This window comes from Globicephala melas, chromosome 19 (genome assembly GCF_963455315.2).
Source record: "Globicephala melas chromosome 19, mGloMel1.2, whole genome shotgun sequence".
In the NCBI taxonomy this organism is placed as follows: Eukaryota; Metazoa; Chordata; class Mammalia; order Artiodactyla; family Delphinidae; genus Globicephala; species Globicephala melas.
In genome coordinates this window covers 4,658,666-4,679,823 of record NC_083332.1, presented here as the reverse complement: position 1 = coordinate 4,679,823, position 21,158 = coordinate 4,658,666, and the positions used below count along the sequence as shown (strand labels likewise).

General features: G+C 40.1%; 1 protein-coding gene and 1 pseudogene across 2 annotated transcripts in view; both read left to right on the top strand.

The window, feature by feature from the left end:
• LOC115847712 (zinc finger protein 665-like) overlaps window positions 1-19,960 on the top strand; it is a 50,157-nt gene extending 30,197 nt beyond the window's left edge. Inside the window, exons 6-8 of one of the 2 annotated variants that reach the window (XM_060289118.1) lie at window positions 1,782-3,178; window positions 16,861-16,933; window positions 19,828-19,960. In XM_060289118.1, coding sequence (XP_060145101.1) covers window positions 1,782-3,178; window positions 16,861-16,875 — 1,412 coding nt within the window. In that variant the 3' untranslated portion in view covers window positions 16,876-16,933; window positions 19,828-19,960. Of the gene's footprint in view, window positions 1-1,781; window positions 7,214-16,860; window positions 16,934-19,827 lie in introns of those variants that run through there. The other variant, XM_060289117.1, reaches the window with a different exon arrangement.
• Window positions 14,750-21,158, top strand: part of LOC115847759 (zinc finger protein 665-like) — a 73,524-nt pseudogene continuing 67,115 nt past the window's right edge.

Below are 21,158 nucleotides of genomic sequence, written 5' to 3'. Positions count from 1 at the left end.
ATTTTCCTGCTACACACAGAATCACCACTTCAGGCTATTTAGTGGAGAGTTCAGCATGTTCCAGGTTACCATCAGAGCCTGGCCGATTAGTCTTTCCACATTCTTTTTTCTGCTTTTGTGGAGTGACACAAAGGCACGTCTCAAGGGCACTGTGACAGTGTTTCATATATGCTAATGACCATTCCCTTTCAGCCTCAGTTAAATGGTATAGGAATTTCTCCTAAGAAAAGTGTCCAAGTTCACATCCCCATATTTGTGACACTGTTGAGTAAATTGTTGTTGATGCCATATTTTTCATTACCTGTGTGTGCACCATCGTTCATTCTACGTCTACACCTAATTTTGAAGCATCTTAATGAGAGAGCTTATGAGGTGGAGTGACACCTCCAATGATGAACCAGAAACCATTTCCAGGAGGGATGCCTGAACAACATTTTTAGTTACACAGCTCACGTCTTCTTGCATCTCCTTTGAAGTTTTCTTTTTAAACTCTTGGAATTTTCTGTAATATTATGTAATTTATACTGCTTGGCTGGGTAGTCATGCTTAAGTGATGTTGTCTTAGTCTGTAGGTCTAGGTTCAAATCCTGTTTCTCTCACTACTTTCTGTGTCAGTTGGGATCATGTACAGAAAACTGTGAGTCTTCTGTCCTAATTTGAAAAATTGTGGTAAGTTTCTTCAAGCCATTTAAAGGAAATTATTACTGTTAGATGCCTTAGAATAGTGCACGTTTTTAGTAAAGACTCAAAAGGTAATTTTGTATATCAAGATATATTAATAGTGTGTCATGTTTATTGACGTCCCTTTGCATTTTATATCGTATGCTTCTTTTGTTTGTTTGTTTTGCAATTTGTCTCAACGACGTCGTTTCTGAGCGTAGTTAATAAATTTACCAGTTGCTCCCTCTTTATTGTGTATATTGTGGAGCCAATGAGCTGGATGTTTAAGGGCACTTCATAGGTTGGGAATTGCTCCATTAATTGGTTGTAAATGTAAATGGAGAATATTTTATTCATAAATATCTAATTTTGATTTACGGATGATTGGCTTTTAGATGTTTTATGCTTTTTCATGGATACATAGTTTTATAGGAGGTACTGAGAAAAATACTTTGTTTTTCAAAAAGTTGTTTTATCAAATTCTTCATTTTCTCTATGCTATATTTGTTTCCCAATTCTATCTGCAACTCATTTAGATTATTCATCAATATGCTAGTTTTCTTTTTTTCCTTTTATTTTGGCCATGCTGCACAGCTTGTGGGATCTTAGTTCCCTGACCAGGGATTGAACCTGGGCCCTCTGTAGTGAAAGTGCGGCGTCCTAACCACAGGTCCACCAGGGAATTCCTGCTAGTTTTCTATTACTGACTGTTACAATATATTGTCTGCTATTTAGCAGTTATTTATGAATAATAGGTATGCAGAATATACGCATAGTGTAATGTCTTTTTCTCCTCAGCTATGAGACAGCAGTATGTTTACTGTTAATTGGTGTGTGCTTATACATCATGGTGGAAATATACTTTCTTTGATAGCTAACAGAAGTTATTCCTATGTGAGTATTTTTGGTACGTTGTTTGAAAGTACAGTACCCTAAAATTAATCACTTTTTCTTTAGTGAAGAATCATTCCTTTTGTGTTCTTAAAAACTTGAAGATCTTTGTTGGAAAGTTAATAACTTTGGTATAAGTGTTAGTTTTGGTGTAATATCAGGTATTTAACATGAAGCGTTTATTTATGAATTAAAATGAATAGGCTACTTATGGTTCTTTTATCTTCTAGACATCTCTCCTACACACGTGATCAAGAAATTACAACTAAAAGTAAACACTGGTAGAGGAGAAGTATTACAAAAAGTGATGTTGGGAAGACATGAAAGGAATAAAGTGAAACGTTTTAACCTTAGGGGAATCCAGGAAAATATATCTGACTTTGAGCCTCAGCAGAGAGATGAGGTAAGAAATTACAAAGGAACTCCTATGTCCCATAATGAAAATCCTACTGATAAGAGAGATGGACTTGGTAGGAGTGTTGGAGGAATTAAGCCTAGTGAAAATAGGCTTGCATCAAGCTTTCGGGATGAATTGCATATATTTAAAAGTGAACAAAAAATTGGTGAATTTAATCAAGCTGACAAGAATATCAACAGTAGTGCCTCATTTTCACCACCTCAGACAGTTACTCCTGTTGTCCAGACAAGCATTTCTGATACAAATGGGAACGATTTTGTGCATCCTTCAGTACTGACACAAGACCAGAGGGCACACAGGGAACAACCTTACAAATGTGATGAGTCTGGCAAAACCTTTCATCAGGTCTCAAACCGCACTCGACATCAGATCATCCATACAGAAGAAAAATTACATAATTGTGATGTATGTGGCAAAGTTTTTAGTCAAAATTCAGACCTTGCAGTTCATCAGAGAACTCATACTGGAGAGAAATCTTACAAACATAACGTGTGTGGCAAAACCCTTGATCATGGCTCACACATCACTGGACATCAGGTAATCCATACAGAAGAGAATTTTTATAAATGTGACATGTGTGAAAAAATCTTTAGTCACAAATCAAACCTTGCAGTTCATCAGAGAATTCATACTGCAGAAAAACCTTACAAATGTAATGTGTGTGATAAAGTGTTTAATCACAACTCGAATCGTAGAAGACATCAGTTAATCCATACAGGAGCAAAACCATATAAATGTGATGTATGTGGCAGAGTCTTTAATCGAAGTTCAATCCTTGCACATCATCAGAGAATTCATACTGGAGAGAAACCTTACAAATGTAACGAGTGTGGGAAGGTCTTTAGTCGAAAAGGAACCCTTGCAAGTCATCAGAGAATTCATACTGGAGAGAAACCTTACAAATGTAATGAGTGTGGTAAAACCTTTTATCACAGCTCAATCCTCGCTCGACATCAGATAATCCATAAAGGAGTGAGAATATATAAATGTGATGTATGTGGCAAAGTTTATAGTCGAAATTCAAATCTTGCAGTTCATCAGAGAACTCATACTGGAGAGAAGCCTTACAAATGTAATGAGTGTGGCCAGGTCTTTAGTCAGAAAGCAGCGCTTGCATGTCATCAGGCAATTCATAGTGGAGAGGATCCTTACAAATGTAATGTGTGTGGCAAAATCTTCCGTAAGAGGGCGTACCTCAGGAGTCATCAGGTAATTCATAAAGCAGGAAAATTATATAAATGTGATGTGTGTGGCAGAGCCTTTAGTGTACGTTCATACCTTGCAAAACATCGTAGAATTCATTCTGGAGAGAAACCTTACAAATGTAATGACTGTGGTAAGGTCTTTATTAAAAAAGCAATCCTTGCAATTCATCAGAAAATTCATACTGGAGAGGAACCTTACAAATGTGGTGAGTGTGGCAAAGTCTGTAGTCTAAAAGCATCCCTTGCAAAGCATCAGGTAATTCATACTCAAGAGAGATGTCACATATGTAATGAGTGTGGCAAAACCTTTCATCAGAGCTCAACCCTCACTCGACATCAGATAATGCATAGAGTAGAGAAATTATATAAGTGTGATGTATGTGGCAGAATGTTTAGTCAAAATTCATATCTTGAAAGACATCAGAGGATTCATACTGGAGAGAAACCTTACAAATGTAATGAGTGTGGCAAGGCATTTAGTCAAAATCCAACCTTTGCAAAGCATCAGAGAATACATACTGGAAAAAAAACCTTATAAATGTAATTAGTGTGGTAAGGTCTTTATTCAGAATTCACTGCTTGCATCTCATTGTAGAATACATGCTGTAGAGAAACCTTTCAGAAATATTGAGTGCTGAAAAGGCTTTACTCAGATTTCAACCCTCACTACACGTTAGGTAATAAATACAGAGGGGAAACCATATTAATGTAATATAGGTGGGAAGGACTTCCTTGAAAATTGACACTTTAAGTTCATGGGAGATTCACAGTGGTAGAAATCATGCAGATGTCTTCAGTGTGGCAAAGCCTTACCTATGATTGGATAATCCATGCTAGACAGAAACCATAGAAATGTAATGAATGTCTCAAAGTCTTTAGTCAGAATTCATACCTTAATATCCACCGAAGAATTTATACTGGAGAGAAATCTTTCAAATATAATGTGTGGCATATCCTTCAGTTTACTTTCAGTCCTACCTTACCATCAGGTAATCCATACTGGTGAGAGACTTTAAGTGAGGGTTTTAGCAGGTGTGCACATGTTACGCTTCATTGGAAAAATCACGCTGGAAAGAATCAGATAAACGTATTTAGTATGACCAGGCCTTTGGAGAAGAAATTCATTCACCAAAGAATTCATTCTGGAGACTACCTCACAAATGCCATGAATGGGCAAAACCTTTACTCAGGGCTCACGTCTCACCAATCATCAGATAATCCATACTGGACAGGACATTCCAGATGTACTGAATGTGGCAAAGCTTTTGTGTTGTGCCTTAAACTGAGGGTTCACCACATACTTCATACTGGAACATTCAGTGAGTATTGCAAGGTTTCAGATTATTGCTCATTCATCACTAGATATCAAAATACTTATCCTGGAAGGAAACCACACAAATGTAATGTGTGTGGCAAGAAATGTTGTAAAGGTTTTCATCAAGTATCAACACCTTTGGTGTAATGATATGGAAAGTTTTTGAGCCCTTCTGACAACAGACTGTATCAGAGAATCCATACTAGAAACAAATGTCTTTAGTTCTTTGAGAGTAATCTGAGATATTGCATACAAGAGAATAATTACAAGTCACGTATGGTAAAACGTATGACATGATGTGTATGACAGGAAGCAGGACGTGTGTGGAAATGGCCTGTTATCTTCAGTGTATAAATATTTGTCTTTTCTTGAAAAGGCTATGTTGCTCTTAATGCCTTTCAACCCGAAGTTTGAAGTGTGTTCATTTTATGCCTTAACTACAGGACTTTCAGAATGGTCTCTGGGAAAGAGTCAATAAGATGAGGGGGCTGACTTCATTAACTGTAGTTCATCCACATCCATGTCCCCTGGTAAAAGTGGGACCCTTTATTATCAAATTCAGTAGCGTGTGAATTAGCATTAGTTGGGGGGTGGCAGTGAGTAGTGTAAAACTGTGACATGACTAATCATGCTTACTATGTTCAGGCCCTTCTGTAGATAGGCCATTACAGGTTACAGCACAGAATGGTCTACCAACTGGCCGTGAACAGAGCAGAAGGGACATTAAGGAACTGGGCTTTTCCCGGGAGGAGAGTGACAGGTTCCTAGGGGCTGATTATGTGGTAGAAACAGTACAAAGGAAAAGCTGATCACTTTTTGCAGTGAATGGGAATAGCTGTTGTATATATGTGTGTTTAATGAAAAATTAGTTTTTTTCTTGGAACTTGAAAGAGAGCAGTTAGTGTGAGAAAAACAGTATGTGCATGTGTATGATTCACATTTGACTTGCCATTACATTTTGCTTTGGTTTAATTCTGAATCAATTAAAATAGGTGTTCTTTAATTAATAAAATCAATCGTTTTTCATAACCCTGGATGAATCATGTTTCTTCCACCAACACAGTTTTATTCCACCTTAATACTTTATAACAGAAGCTAGCATTGCATCATTAGGCTCTCAGGGTTGAAAGAATCTGTAAAAATTTCTTTCCCTGATGGAATCAAACAACATACAATTTATGGATTATATATTCATAATTTGTATCTGATTTATTCTCTGCAAACTCTGCTCCAGAATATTTATGCGGCTATAGTGAAAATACCGTAGGAGTGCATTTCAGACTCTGCCTTCTATTAAAGAACAAAAATTGAACGAAGTAAATTTAAAGAACTAACTGGCTTTCATGAGTGATTTGTGAATCAGTGTGCATCCCATCTAGTATCAATAAATAAAGAGGGGCTCAAAGCAGCTGTACAAAATGCAAATCATTTGTAAATAGAAACCAGGCAGGATAAGAAAGATATTTCCAAAAGAAAAAAGTTTTTTTGGCAAGGTTACGTTTTGCTGGGGGAGGGATTGCAAAGGTCTTTTCCTGTAGGTTACATCTGTAGTGTTGTTCAGGGAATTACAGAGTGATTGATTTAAGGTCACATTCCTGGAAGGGGTGAAACTGCAAGTAAGTCTTGGTTTGCTGTCCTGGGGGCAGGCGACTCCACATTGGGGCTGTGCTTTTTGAACATTCCTTAAAACCTGCTCCACATCCATGAGTATGCATTACGTGAACGTAGTGCTTCATATTCTTTATTGTGTCCAAGGTAAACCGAAGGCATGCACCTTGATTTACATGACGGGAAAATAACAAATATAGTACGCATATGCAAAATATTAGAAAACTTAAAAATCATAAATCTCTCTTTTGTGCTTGAATCACTCAGTGAAATAATTTGAAAATATTGATGTTCATGCGTTTTCTCTTAAAAATGAACAATGTACAATGGGAATATTTTTGTTTGATAGATAAACTTGAAATTTCATACATTCACTCCCCAAATATTTTTTGTTGTTGCTAATTGTAATTGTAGCCATTCAGTGGAAAAAGGTGGGACCCCACTAAAGGTCATTTAGATTGATATTAACGTTGAAGTGTTATGAGAATGTGTGTTACATTATTCAGGTTTCTAGGGGGACAGGGGAGACTTCTAAGTTGTTCAAAAAATGATTTGAGACAACAGGGAGTGGTCACTGGCTTGGTTTGTTAACGTGATCACTATTTGAGGCTTGTTGGAGGATATGCATATGGTTTGAACTACCAGTTTGCATCACAGGAGGGATCCATCAGGCTTCCTCATCAGCTTGCCCAGAGAAGCAGAATAGGAAGAGGTTGTGAGACTTAGAAGGTGTCAGTCAGTAATCAAGCATCAAAAACTGGAGTCAGACGCTTTAATAAAACACTGAATGTTTACTCCTGAAACTCCTGATTTCTTGGTTAGCATACACCATAGTTTTCTTTTCCTTTTTAAGAAAAAAGTATTTATTTGGCTGCGTTGGTCTTAGTTGCGGAGCGCGGGTTCTTCGTAGCTGCATGCAGGCTCCAGAGCCCGCAGGCTTATTTGCCCCACGGCATGTGGGATATTAGTTACCCAACCAGGGATCGAACTCACATCCCCTGCATTGGAAGATGGATTCTTAACCACTGGACCACCAGGAAAGTTCACCATACTTTTCTTCATGCTAATAATTCATTACAGTTTTCCCCCTGCAGCAGACATACGTTCCATTGTTCAATAGGGTTGTTGAAAAAGTTTGTAAAATACTATTTAAATAAATTGCCTAAGATATTTTTACCCTCGTTTAATAAAAGTTAATGCGTGGAACTGTTGTTTAGATAATCTAAGCAATTTACCAGAAGAGCAATTATCCAAAGGCTATTAAAATTTTGATTATAATCATTGTATTAAGCAATAGGTTACATGGTTTCTTTTCTTTTGATTTTTTTGTTTGTTTTTGTTTTGTTTTTTTGGCAGCACCGCATGGCTTGTGGGATCTTAGTTCCCCGACCAGGGAAAGAACCCAGGCGGTGGCAGTGCAAGCACTGAGTCCTAACCACTGGACTGCCAGGGAATACCCTACATGGTTTATTTTCTACTGTAATATATATATGTTTTAAATACCCCTTTTCTTCTGCATTATTTTTTCCTTCCAGACATATTCCCCTTTTACACCAAGGGATGTATAAATCTGTGGGTTGTTTGGGGACTCTTGTGACATGAATATGCTCACAACGCAATGACATGTACAAAGTAGGGGCACTATAAACCTGATAGAAGAGTGTTCTTTTAGGGGTTCAGTTAAATGCAAGAACTGGAATGGCCAAATGGTGAAGTGAAATCTTTTACCTTGTGAGTTGGCTATGGTCAGGTGTTTGAAAATCAAGTTTGTGGAGTTGAATAAACAGTGAACTTGTTACCGAGTCCAAGCTTGCTGTGTTAGCCACACAACAGGCCAGTAAATCGGGAGACGAGGAAGGTGTTGAGTCAAGGAACAGCAACTCTTTCGGAGAGATGGCAGACTAGTGTCTCAAAAAAACCCATCTTATCGGGGTTTGGATGCCAGTTTCTTTTATAGAAAAGAGAGGCAGAGGAGGTGGGGGAGTAAAGTAAAAAGGCCATAAGTCTTGCGAATATCTCCTGGAATGGCCAGCCTTGGGCAGGGGATGTGTTAATTTCTTCTTTCTTGCAGCCATTCACAGGTGGACAGGGTCAGGGTGCTTCCCTGAACAAAGGCACTTTGGTTTAACATTCAGGCAGATGGGTAGGGTTCCCTGAGGTAGGCCGTTGTGTATAGACAGTATCCTTTTAGTGAACAAAGGCAAGAGGAAGCAAAGGTTAAAGTAAAAGAAACAGATCCAACATGGAGTCAGGATTGACTCTTCCCTGTTACAAACTGAATGAAATTTTAAGGGTGAATAACAAAGATCACAAGATTCCAGCTATAGTTTTTGACAAGGAGACAATCTCCATTGCCCGATATCTAGAAGCCATTCTCAGTGATTGGTATTCACATTCAGAGTCAGTGAATTCTGCAGAGAAAATAAGATTTGTGCTACTCATACCATGACAACTGACACTAGATATCCTCCAGTTAGAATTTGATCCTGACCAAAAATAAAATGTTTTCCTTGGATAAGTGATCTTAATTTTGATTTGTATTATCCTTTCTCTCACAGTTCCAAGTAAGAGTCACTGTTATTAAGGCTTTATGCCCAAAAACTTACTGAATTTTCATGTCTGAAAAAAGCACTGACGTTTACTTTCATTTCACAAATGAAGGATTTTAGGGCAAAGACAGATTTAGACCCGTTCCGTTCCATCCCAGTGAGTGACTGAATCAGGAATTGAATCCATGTTGTCCAGCTTTAAAAACAAATCTTTTAATCAAGTTGCTACACTAACAAGGCTAATTATGTCTATCCTTCAACTATTCAACATCTGTATTTAATTTTACATCTCTTGCCCTTTTTTTTTTTTTTTTTTTTTTTTTTTTGCGGTACGCGGGCCTCTCACTGTTGTGGCCTCTCCCGTCGCGGAGCACAGGCTCCGGACGCGCAGGCTCAGTGGCCATGGCACACTGGCCCAGCCGCTCCGTGGCATGTGGGATCTTCCCGGACCGGGGCACGAATCCGTGTCCCCTGCATCGGCAGGCGGACTCTCAACCTCTGCGCCACCAGGGAAGCCCCTGCATGCGGATTTTATACCTTGAAAATTTTCTGAATTCATTCGTTTGTTGTATCAGGGTGTTTTTTGCGTAATCCAATGGATTTTCTACTATTAGATTATGCAGGCTGTAAGCAGAGATATTTCTGCTTCTCCTTTTCCTAATTACCCAATTTCCTAATTACCTTTTATTTATTTTCTTGCCTGTTTGTCTTGCTGGAACTTCCTGTTATGTGTTCTTTTTATTTATTTATTTTTTTGGTTGAGTTGGGTCTTTATTGCTGCGTGCGGGCTTTCTCTAGTTGTGGCGAGCGGGGGCTACTCTTAATTGCAGTGCGCAGGCTTCTCATTGTAGTGGCTTCTCTTGTTGCGGAGCATGGGCTCTAGGTGCGCGGGCTTCAGTAGTTGTTGGACGCGTGCTCTAGAGTGCAGGCTCAGTAGTTGTGGTGCACTGGCTTAGTTTAGTTGCTCCGTGGCATGTGGGATCTTCGAGACAAGGGCTCGAACCCGTGTCCCCTGCATTGGTAGGCAGATTCTTAACCACTTCACCACCAGGGAAGTCCCCTATTATGTGTTTTATAGAAATAATGAGAGCAGGTGTCTTGTTTTGTTCCTGATCTTAGAGGAAAAGTTTTCAGGCTTTCACCGAGTGTGATGTCAGTTTCAGGCTTTTTATATATGTTCTTTTTTGTTCTGAGCTAGTTTTTTTTTTTTTTTTTCTGTTTTTAGTCTATGATTGTTTTTATCATAAAGGCTTTTAACTAGTCTAATCCTTTTCTGCATCAATTGAGATGGCCATGTATTTTTTTCCTTTCATTCTTTTTTTTTTTTTTTTTTTTTGGTATGCGGGCCTCTCACTGTTGTGGCCTCTGCCGTTGCGGAGCACAGGCTCTGGACGTGCAGGCTCAGCGGCCATGGCTTACGGGCCCAGCCGCTCCGCGGCATCAGGGATCTTTCCGGGCCGGGGCACGAACCCGTGTCCCCTGCATCGGCAGGCGGACTCTCAACCACTGCACCACCAGGGAAGCCCTCATTCTTTTGATATAATTATAATGAAATATTTCCATATGTTGAACCATCCTTGCATGCGAAGAATATGTCCTCCTTGGTCATGTTGAATAATCCTTTTAATGTGCTGTCAAATTAGGTTTAATATTGCTTTATTGATAATTTTTGTATAAGTATTCATTAGAGATATTGTACTCTGGTTTTCTTGTAGTGTCTTTGTCTCGCTTTGGTATTAAAGTAATTCTGGCACTGTAGATTGAGTTTGGAAGTGTTCCCTCCTATTCAATTTTTTTGGTAGGGTTTGAGGAAGATTTGTCTTGTTTTAAAATATTTGGCAGAACTCTGCAGTGGAACTCTCTGGGTTCCCTTTATTTTTTATTTTTTTTGCGGTACGCGGGCCTCTCACTGCTGTGGCCTCTCCCGTTGCGGAGCACAGGCTCCGGACGCGCAGGCTCAGCGGCCATGGCTCACGGGCCCAGCCGCTCCGCGGCATGTGGGATCTTCCCGGACTGGGGCAGGAACCCGCGTTCCCTGCATCGGCAGGCGGACTCTCAACCACTGCGCCACCAGGGAAGCCCCTTTATTTTTGATTAGTGATTTTCAATTAGTGTTCTTCATGACTCAGTCTTGGTAGGTTGCGTATTTCTAGGAATTTATGCATTTCTTCTAGGTTATTCAACGTTTTGGCCTATAACTCTTTGTAGTATTCTCTTCTAGTTCTTTTTATTTCTGTAGAATCAGTTGTAATCAGTCCCCTCTTTCATTTCTGATTTTAGTTATTCAATCTCCAAGACCCCCTTCAATGAGGATTTTATTCAGTTGCTTTAGCAGCAGTCATGGGTCGGTTAGGGTCTCAGACCGCTAGTCTTTTCCACACACTCAAACTGTGCCTGAAGAATTATTCCTCCTTCATGTATGGTATTGTCCTTGGACTGCAGCTCCAGACATGCCCACCTACCCAGATTCCTGATACACCTAACTATACAGAATCTGTCTCTCAGTCTGAAATAGAAAACACTTACAAACTGCTTCCTGCTGCCCAAACTGAGCTCAATATAATGATCAAAACAGCCGAAGCATGTGTGTGAGGGAGGATGCCAGAGCCTGGGATATGGTGTAGTGTTCCTATGACCTCATCTCCTCAAAGAATTTTAATCATCTTTTCACCTTTTTTAAAAAAATATTTGGCTGTACCACGTCTTAGTTGCGGCATGCAGGATCTTTTTCTTGTGGCATGTGGGATCTAGTTCCCTGACCAGGGATTGAACCCAGGTCCCCTGCATTGGGAGTGCGGAGTCTTAACCACTGGACCACCAGGGAAGTCCCAATCGTCTTTTCAACTTGAGTGGCAATGGCGGTTCACATTTGAGCATAGGAGCTGGGAATAGTTTTGAAAAACTGAAATTTCTTGAATCTATTAGGAATTTCTAGTGAGCATATCCAAAAGGGGAGAAATTCTTCCTTTTCCATTATTCCTGGTGGCAGACAGGGTATCATGTGGACGGAGGAGGAAATACTGAGGTCTGAGCCATGGAAGACCTACAGAGCAGCACATGTGTCTCAGTGGATTCCCTGCCTCCCTGAGAATTTCCTTTACCCCAAATGTAACGCTTTCTGAAATCTCTGAGGACCCCTGAAATACCACCATTTATGGGCAAAGAAATGGAATCACACAATCAAGGACTTTCAATTTTTAAATTTTTCAGTACAATGAATTTTTAATTAGCACAAAAGAAAGACAGTGAGTCAATAATTGAGATTAGACAATATTTGCCCCATTTCTCCAAATCAATACAAATCAACTGCGAAGCCTAGATGAAATGGACATTTTCTACGAAAATATATTCTACCAGTATTGACTCCAGTAGAAATAGGAGTCTAAACAAATGAATATCCATAGAGGTAAGGGAGAGTTTTATGAGTCCCATACAAATAAAAGCACCAGGGTCAGATTAGCAGGTAGATTCTTCCATTCTTTTAGAGAACAGATAAGCCAATGTTATGTACTCAATTCAAGCCTTAAAGAGGAAGTACAATTTCCAAATAGTTTACATAAATCAAATAAAATGCTGATACTCAAATGTCCTAAAGTTTGTACCAAAAAGAATACTATGGAAAGATCTCACACCTGCGTACAGATGGCAATATTTAAAATAAAATATAGCAAAATAATAGATGACTGTGAATTTTATGTCTGGAATTCAAGCATGATTCAGTGTTTGTAAATCCATTAATATAGTACATCGTAGTAGTGGGTATAAAGAGAAATCGGGATCTTACTCATAGTTACAAAAACATATATTTGGAAGAATTGAACTTGTACGTATGTTAACTTAAACTCAACACTGGGAATTGATGCATTTTTTCTAACATGTCAAAATGAAGTGATTATCTTGCTCTTTGGGAAGCACTAGAGTTATTCCACTAAGGTTAGAAAACCACACTAAAAAAAGCATATGATCACCTGTTCAATTCATTTCTCATGTGTTGGAGGTTTAGCCAGGGCGATTTAAAATGGCATGAGAATGGGAAAGAAAAATATAAAACTATGTTTGCAGATCATGCAATCATACCTCTGGAAACACAAAGGAATTGATAGAAAATCTACAGAAGATAAGTCAGGAAGATCATATAAATATACAAAAACAGTAGCTTTCATAGGTGCAAGAAAGAATCATTTTACAAGTTATAGTGCAAGAAACTTTAATTAGAAAAGCATAACCAGAAATGAAATAAACTAATTGGGAGTAAATCTAACAAACTTTTTAAACCTATGTGAAGAAAACTATAAAACATTCCTGAAATATATGAAAGCGGATATAAACAAATGGAAAATCACATCACATTCCTGGGTAAAAAATTCAGTATTATAACAAGGTCAATTCTCCTTAAGCTAATTTATAAACTTAACCTGTTCCCGATATAGACACTCAGTTTCTGAAGCTAGCAATGTTATCGAGAAAATCTTACAGAATAAAGAACGAGTAAGAATAGCCACAAAAGAGAAGCAAAAAAGAGTGGCTATCCGTAGGAGACCTGTTTATTCATGACTGGTAGATCAATGAAGTTAAAAATTCAGAAATATGCCAAAGTGCGTAACGGAAGTTAATAAGTAGCAAAACCTACAGTGGAGACACTAGTATTCGGGAAATGGAAATTCCTATCAGAATGACAAGAAATGGATTTATTTGTCACATCCTATAGTCAGACAAAGGTCAAAGAGTAAAAAATAATTAAAATATGGTTGAATTATTTAATAAGGCTTGATTCTCAAGCACCTGAGTGCAGCCAACTCCTTGCTCACAGTCTCCAAAGGAGTCCCTCATACAATGACACATTTGGGGTTGAAAATTTTCCTCTGATTTTTTTTTCCGTGCTGCCGGGCTTGCGGGCTCTCAGTTCCCCGACCAGAGACTGAAACTCGCCGGGCAGTGAAAGTCCAGAATCCTAACCACTAGGCCACAGGGAAATTCTGATATTTGATGCCTCCAAGTGAATGGGGAACACAAGAAAAAGTTATGCTCTGAAGGGAAGTATAAAATTGCACATTCCGCACAGGCACAATTTTGCATTTCCTGTCACACTCCAGTTTCCATCACCTACTCTAAAACTCAGGCTGTCGCTTAATTGAAATAAGAAGTTGTAACTGCTCTGCACCTAACCTGGGTCCAGAGGACACCAGACACGTTCAGAGGATCCGAAGTAGAGAAGCAGAGCCTCTCAGGAGAGAAGAGGAACAGACCAGAATCTCCCAGGAGCGGGTCCGAGGGCCAGACCCGGCGTCCGCAGGGCGGCACCACCAGAGACGCGGCCTCCACCCTCCGGAGCGTCCGAGATGCGCCCCTAGGCGGCTCCGCCCCCTGGCCTGGTGGTGCGCATGCGCACGCGCAATTACCTAGGGACGTGGAAGCGGATCCTGCGGTCAGACTGGCGCCCGCGGGTGAGTGAGTCGGTTTTTTGGTTCGTAAGTGCGCTATGCGATCTCCAAGCCCCGCTTCTCCATACCTGGGTTTCGAGGGTGTCCCAGCAAATTAAAACCTCTGAAGGCGGTCGTCTCTCTCGCTCTGAGTCCGCCCCTTTCGCCTGTCGCGGCGTCGCCAGAAGACTCGGTTCGGTCCTGGGAGTCTGGGTCCGGTTCCGGTTAAAATCGTTCTGACGCAGGTACCGGCCCCAACTTTTTGCCTTCAGTCCGTAGAGACACTGACCTCCTGCAGCGACGTTTTCCTAGTCTGACTTCCTTTCTCAAACCTTTGTATGACTCCCGGCTCCCCTCCTTCTCCCCCCGCCCCCCCGCCCCATTCCGTTAAGTCCTCACTCAGGAGGTGGATCGCCCTTGACCTCCCTCCAGGGAGAGCAGAGACGGAATACAAAGGCAGAAGTATATGCAGTTAGTGAGGCATCAGAACGTTTGGGGAGAAAGAACGACAGGAATTGCAACAGATTTCAACAGAGCGAGGCCTAACAGTCTGAGAGGAAGAATAGAGAGGGAGGGAAACAAAATGATGCGTATGAACAGAGAGGAGGAAACACAGAAATGGACACAAAAGGAGAGGAGAGAAACAGAGGACCCAGGGAGACATATACAGGAAACAAAGCGCGTGGTGGTGGAGAAAGCGGGAACCCAAACCCAGGTGAGTATTGAGTTGATTAAATATGGAATATTAAGTTGTGAAATACTAAGTGGTGTCTCTAAGCTAATCTCTTTAACATTTTTTGACATGTTTAAATTATGCAGAAGAGAATGACAGTTGCAAAAGCAGGTGTTTGAGGCGTCTGCATTTTCTAATCATTGCTTCAGATGATAACTCCATTTGCAAGCCCCGTTCTTCCAGAGGGCGGATTCTTAGGTCAGTCAGTTCAGGGTCATTCTCTTCCCTTCTAAGAAATGGGGGGAAGTATTTGTGCCACCACACCGTGCTTTTGTACTGTTGCCTTACTATGGCTCATGTCAATCTTTTTAAGATTTGATATATCCTCACACTTGTTTTAACTTTAATCTCAGAAGCGATTGGGTATGTTTTAAATGTCCAAATTGTTTTCACTCTAAATTTCATTGTTCAGATTATGAGGTTTATACGCTTTCTACTGTATCCTGTATTGGAACTATTCTTTGATGTCTGCTAAATAACTTCACTATGCATGTGGTAAGGGTGGTGATCGTCTTTTAACACTCAAAACCTAGTTTAACCAGTTAGTTTAGTACTCAGTAGCTTCTTTCTTCCCTCAGGTGATCTGCTCAATTAGTGAGCTCTGAGTTTAAGTGTCCAACTAAGTAGATTATCCCCCCAAGTCCCCTTTGTCCTTTCTGTGCAGATGTTAACTGATGGGCTGGATTTGTTACTGACCTGGGTTCTTGGACTCTAATCAGTAGAAATTGATAACAGGCCAGACGAAGAATTCAGGCAAAGCTTTATTGGGACTCGTGCTGCGGCACAAGTGAGCGAGAACAAGAAACAGGTGCCCTTGCTCGCCCCCTGATGGGGGGGGTGGTTTTGCTCTCAGCACCTCAGAAGTGGCAGTTGGGTTTTGGCCTTTTTGTTTCTTATTGTTCATAAGCTGTTTGCCCGAGCTGTGCACGTATGCAGTTATTTTTAGTGCCTTATGGCTTCTTTGTAGTCTGTGTTCAGGACACAGCTGTCCAGGTGCAGGCACTGTAGTCAGGGGCCCCAGGTTCCAGCCTTTTCTAGATTGATGTGAAACTTTGTTTCCACAGAACCCATGTGTTCATGATGAAGAGATTGTTAGGGCTTATCTCCACAGGTGACCCTCTTTCTTGTTTTTCTGGAGGAATAACTATTTGTAATTTCATATTTTTTGACTATAACGTTTTCTGGAAAAGAGGAATTAAATGTTTGAATTTGATTAAACCATGAAAGAGAAGCTTCTCTTGCTCAGGAATATGAAAGGTAATCTGGAATTAGGACAAACTTTTTCTATTTAAACCTATCCAGGCTGCCACTTCCACCTAGTTCTGTTCATTCAACTCAGACTTCTTCAGGGTAACTTGGTAAAATTACCCCCCTCCGAGCCTCAGTGTACCCACCTGTGACATGGAGAAGATAGAGGAGAGCAGTTTGCCTGGTTATAATTGAAATTTTAAACATATTCCAGTCCTCCAGCAATTATGGAAAATGCTTAAAAAAGAGGCCAGGGGCATAGGCCCAGAGATGGAGGCATACCTTTTTCTCAGCTTGTCTGTATCAGGAGTAAATCATAAGTTTGATTGCATCATCTCTTGGCATTAAATCTTTTATGGTTTCCCATCACCCTTGGGACAAATTGTTCAATATCGCTCCAGCAGGGAGCTCTGGAGCTGGGGTGGCCCCTCCAGAGCTGCTCCCAGTTAACAACAGGGACAAGCTTCCACATCCTGTGCCGACCGGTCGCCGGACGCTGGCTGCCTCCGGAAGAGAGCAGGAGTTGGAGGAGGCACTGTCCTTTGCATTAGTGCCAAGTGGACAAAGGACGGAGCAGTTGCAGTCAAGTGGGCGTTTTGGCAGCAGGGAGGGCTTCCTGAAGAAGTGGGTGACAAGCTCACTAATTGATCTTCGTGTAGGAGTTTATTGTCCCTGTATCCCTCGTGTTAACAGCTGGCAGCAAAGGACTGTCTTTCCCCCACGTTCAGGTTCTCCTTCTGGTAGCTTTGTGGTGGATGCCAGAAGGGGGGTATGTTGGTTGTAAGCATTAAACAGCGTATTTCGCTCCCACAGAATCATCTTACCTGAAGAATCTTAACAAGAAATTCAGAGGAGGAGGAAAGAAGAAGGAATGGAGCTTTCACAGGTAAAAGTCATATTCTTTGTTGATTTGTTCTCTCCTTCCTAAAATGACACAGTTTGGGCTCATTAATCTTCTCTGTCTCTGAAATGTCCGATTTACTCACACACAGGGCCTTCCCTCAGTCTCCTCTCACCTCCCTGTTTCCATGTCACTGTGACCCAGTGACGGGGAACTTGGGAAGAGCCCCCTTTCAGGTGGTCATCCGTGAAAGGTTTTATGCTCAGGCGTGGATTGGAGATGGGGAGTCGGCTCTGTGGTGTCAGTGAGGTAGGGCAGTGAGGGTTGTGTAGTGCACCCTTCTGGGTGCCCCTTCATCTCCACGTAACCCAGGATGAAAGCGACTACATGTGTAAGTGATGTACTGCTGTGCACGAATACCTGAGGAGGTCTGGGAAGGAAGACTGATATGGGGAGACTTGCTTTGTCAGATTTTATAAGTGTGTTGGAAGTTAAAGAAGTCAGTCAGTGTGTTTCTGGCTCTAAAATATGAACACTTTAAAATAGAATGGGAAGTTTCGAAACAGACCTAAGGAATGGGTAGGGTGTCATCTAACAATAAGCGTTCTTTAAATTATTTACAAAACATTCATCTCACAGAGCCTGTAGTGTTCACACAGGGACTCTCATGCAGCAGGTGTTTTAGATAAAAATGGTTATAATTTAGCCAAGACATAAGAGCAGAACTTTCTGTCATCAGAAAGGCTGGAGGTGAATTATAATTTTACTAGTTCTTGTTCAGTGTTATTTTTTTTTGTATTAAACATCTCATGTATATATTTTCATGGTTCAGCTACACACAGCGATGCAGTTTAGAGACTAAGAAGTAAAATATCCCCTTCCCTGTCACATCTTACACTGTCACTTACTGTCTCCATCAGAAACCACTGTTAATCCCCACTGCAAATCTTACAAAAATGCATTTATATATGGTAGTGTGATTTTAGAAAGTACTCCTTAATAAAATTTTGTTATGGGATTTTATTCTGCACATTTAAATGTTTACATACCATATATCTTAGACTTGTTTTCGTGTTAATACACTTAGAGTTGACTTTCTTTTTTTGTATCCTCATGGAGCATTTTCTTAATGAAGACACATTGGTCCTGTACAGTTTTAACTGTGATAAAATAACAGGTCATAGTGGCTGCTTCTGAGCATGCCGACTTTACTACAGATTTCTAAGAATTTCTCCAGAATCGGAAGCTTGAGCATGATTATCGGGTTAATGATGGTGTTCATAAGGAAGCACAGATACTACAGTTACTAAACAGGATTTTAAATCAACTGTCTTAAATGTACTAAGAGACTTAAGGGAAACCATGGAGAACGAACTAAAGGAAAGTAGGAGAACATTGTGTCAAGAAACAGAAAACATCAATAAAGAGATAGAGTTAGAAATTCTAGAGCTGAAAAGTACCAAAACTGAAATTTGTCAACAGCAGATTCTAGAGCTCAAAAGTACCAACAGCAGATTGACAATCAGAATAAACAGTTAGTGAACTTGGGGCTTCCCTGGTGGCGCAGTGGTTAAGAATCCACCTGCCAGTGCAGGAGACACAGGTTTGAGTCCTGGTCTGGGAAGAGCCCACATGCTGTGGAGCAGCTAAGCCCATGTGCCACAACTACTGAAGCCCGTGCGCCACAACTGCTGAAGCCCGCGGGCCTAGAGCCGGTGCTCCGCAGCAAGAGAAGCCACCGCAATGAGAAGCCTCCGCACTGCAACCAAGAATAGCCCCTGCTCTCCGCAACTAGAGAAAGCCTGTGCACAGCAACAAAGACCCAATGCAGCCGAAAATAAATAAAATAAATAAATTAAAAAAAAAAAGAACTAGTGAACTTGAACATAGGTTAATTGGAATTATCCACTGTAAACAGAAGAAAGGTGAACTCCTTTACCTCCTATACCTCAAGAACACCTGTACCTCAAGAACCAAAATACAAAGAATCTAATTATAAAATAGAGGACTTTAATAGACCTTTCTTCATAGAAGATATAGAAGTAATCAACAAGCAAATGAAAAGATGTTCAACGAAATTCGTAAAATGCAAAATCAAAACCACCATGAGATATCATTTTACACACGATAGGATGCCTATAATAAAACAGAAAAGAACAAGTTTTGGTAAAGATGTAGAGAAGTTAGAACCTGATACATTGCTGGTAAAATGTTGTAGCCACTGTGGAAAACAAAACCATGTGACCTAGTGATTCCACTCCAAGATAAATACCAAAAAGAATTGAGAACACGTATTCAAACACATACTTCTACGTGAAACTTCCAGCAGCACTATTAATATTAGAGAAAAGGTGGTTATAACCCAAATGTCTATCAAAGGATGAGTGAATAATCTGTGGTTTACTCATACATTGGAATATTACTCAGCCTTGAAAAGGAAAGCAGTACTGATACCTAACTATAGCATGGCTGAGCCAAAAAAATTATTCACAGTGAAAGAAACCAGACAAAAGGTCACATTTTATACCATTACAGTTACATGGAGATATCCCAAACAGGTACATCCATTGAGACAAAGCATTACTGGTGTCCAGGGACTGAGGCAAATGGGGGAGAAAGAAGCAACTGCTGAAATGGGTAAAGGATTTCCTTTGGGGATGACTGAAATATTTTTGAACAAGAAAGAGGTGATGTTTGTTCAACATTATAAATGTACTAAATGCCACTGAACGCTACTTTAAAAATGGCTGACTTTATGTTGTATGCATTTCACCTCGGTTACATAAAGAGAAGCGTAACTTGCTCAAAATTATCTTACATGGATCAGTCAGAACATTCACCCCAGACAAGTCAGTCCTTACACGTGTCTGTTTCTGTAAGTTTGTGTCAAACTCAGAAATCTCTCCTTGTCCACTTGGTGAAATGTGCTTTCCTTTCAGGGACTGTTTACGTCCAAGGATGTGGCCATCGAATTCTCTCAGGAGGAGTGGGAATGCCTGGACCCTGCTCAGAGGACCTTGTACAGGGACGTGATGCTGGAGACCTACAGGAACCTGCTCTCCCTGAGTGAGGATAACTTCTCTCTGGAAGTCGGTAACTATGGGAGCACCTAACATGCTTTTGGATATATTTCCAGAAGTGGTATTGCTGGGTGATATAGTAGTTCTATTTTTAGTTTTTCGAGGAACCTCCATACTGTTTTCCACAGTGGCTGCACCAATTTACATTCCCACCAACATCATAGGAGGGTTCCCTTTTCTCCACATCCTCACCAGCATTTGTTATTTGTGTTCTTTTTGATGATAGCCATTCTGACAGATGTGAGGTGATATCTCATTGTGGTTTTGCTTTGCATTTCCCTGGTGGTTAGCCATGTTGAGCATCTTTTCATGTGCTCATCGGCCATCTTCACTTCCTCTTTGGAAAAATGTCTACTCGGTTCTTATGCTCATTTTTTAATTGAGTTTTATGTTTTTCTTATGTTAAGTTGTATAAGCTGTTTATATATGTTGGATATTATCCCTTATTGGTCATATAACTTGCAAATATTTTGTCCTATTTATTAGGTTGTCTTCATTTTGTTTATGGTTTCCTTTGGTATGCAAAAGCTTTTAAGTTTAATTAGGTCCCTTTGGTTATTTTTGCTTTTATTTCCATTACTTTAGGAGACAGATCCAAAAAAATATTGCTGCAGTTTTTCAAAGAGTGTTCTGCCTATGTTTTCCTCTAGGATTTTTATGGTTTATGGTCTTATATTTAGGTCTTTAATCCATTGTGTGTTTATTTTTGTATATGGTATTAGAGAATGTCCTAATTTCTTTATTTTACATATAGCTGTTCAGTTTGACCACCACTTATTGAAGAGACTGTCTTTTCTCCATTGTATATTCTTCCCTCCTTTGTCATAGTTTAATTGACCATAAGTGCGTGGGTTTATTTATGGGCTCTCTATCTTGTTCCATTGATTGGTGTGTCTGTTTTTTTGTCAGTGCCATACTGTTTTGATGATCTCATAGTATAGTCTGAAGTCAGGGAGCACAATTCCTCCATCGCTGTCCTTTCTCAAAATTGTTTTGGCTATGTGGGGTCTTTTGTGTTTCCATAGAAATGTAAAAAATTTTTGTTCTAGTTCTGTGACAAATGCCATTTGTGCATTGAATCTGTAGATTGTTTTTGGTAGTATGGTCATTTTAAAAATGATTCTTAATATTGATTCTTCCAACCCCAAAACATGGTATATCTTTCCATATGTTTGTGTCATCTTCAGTTT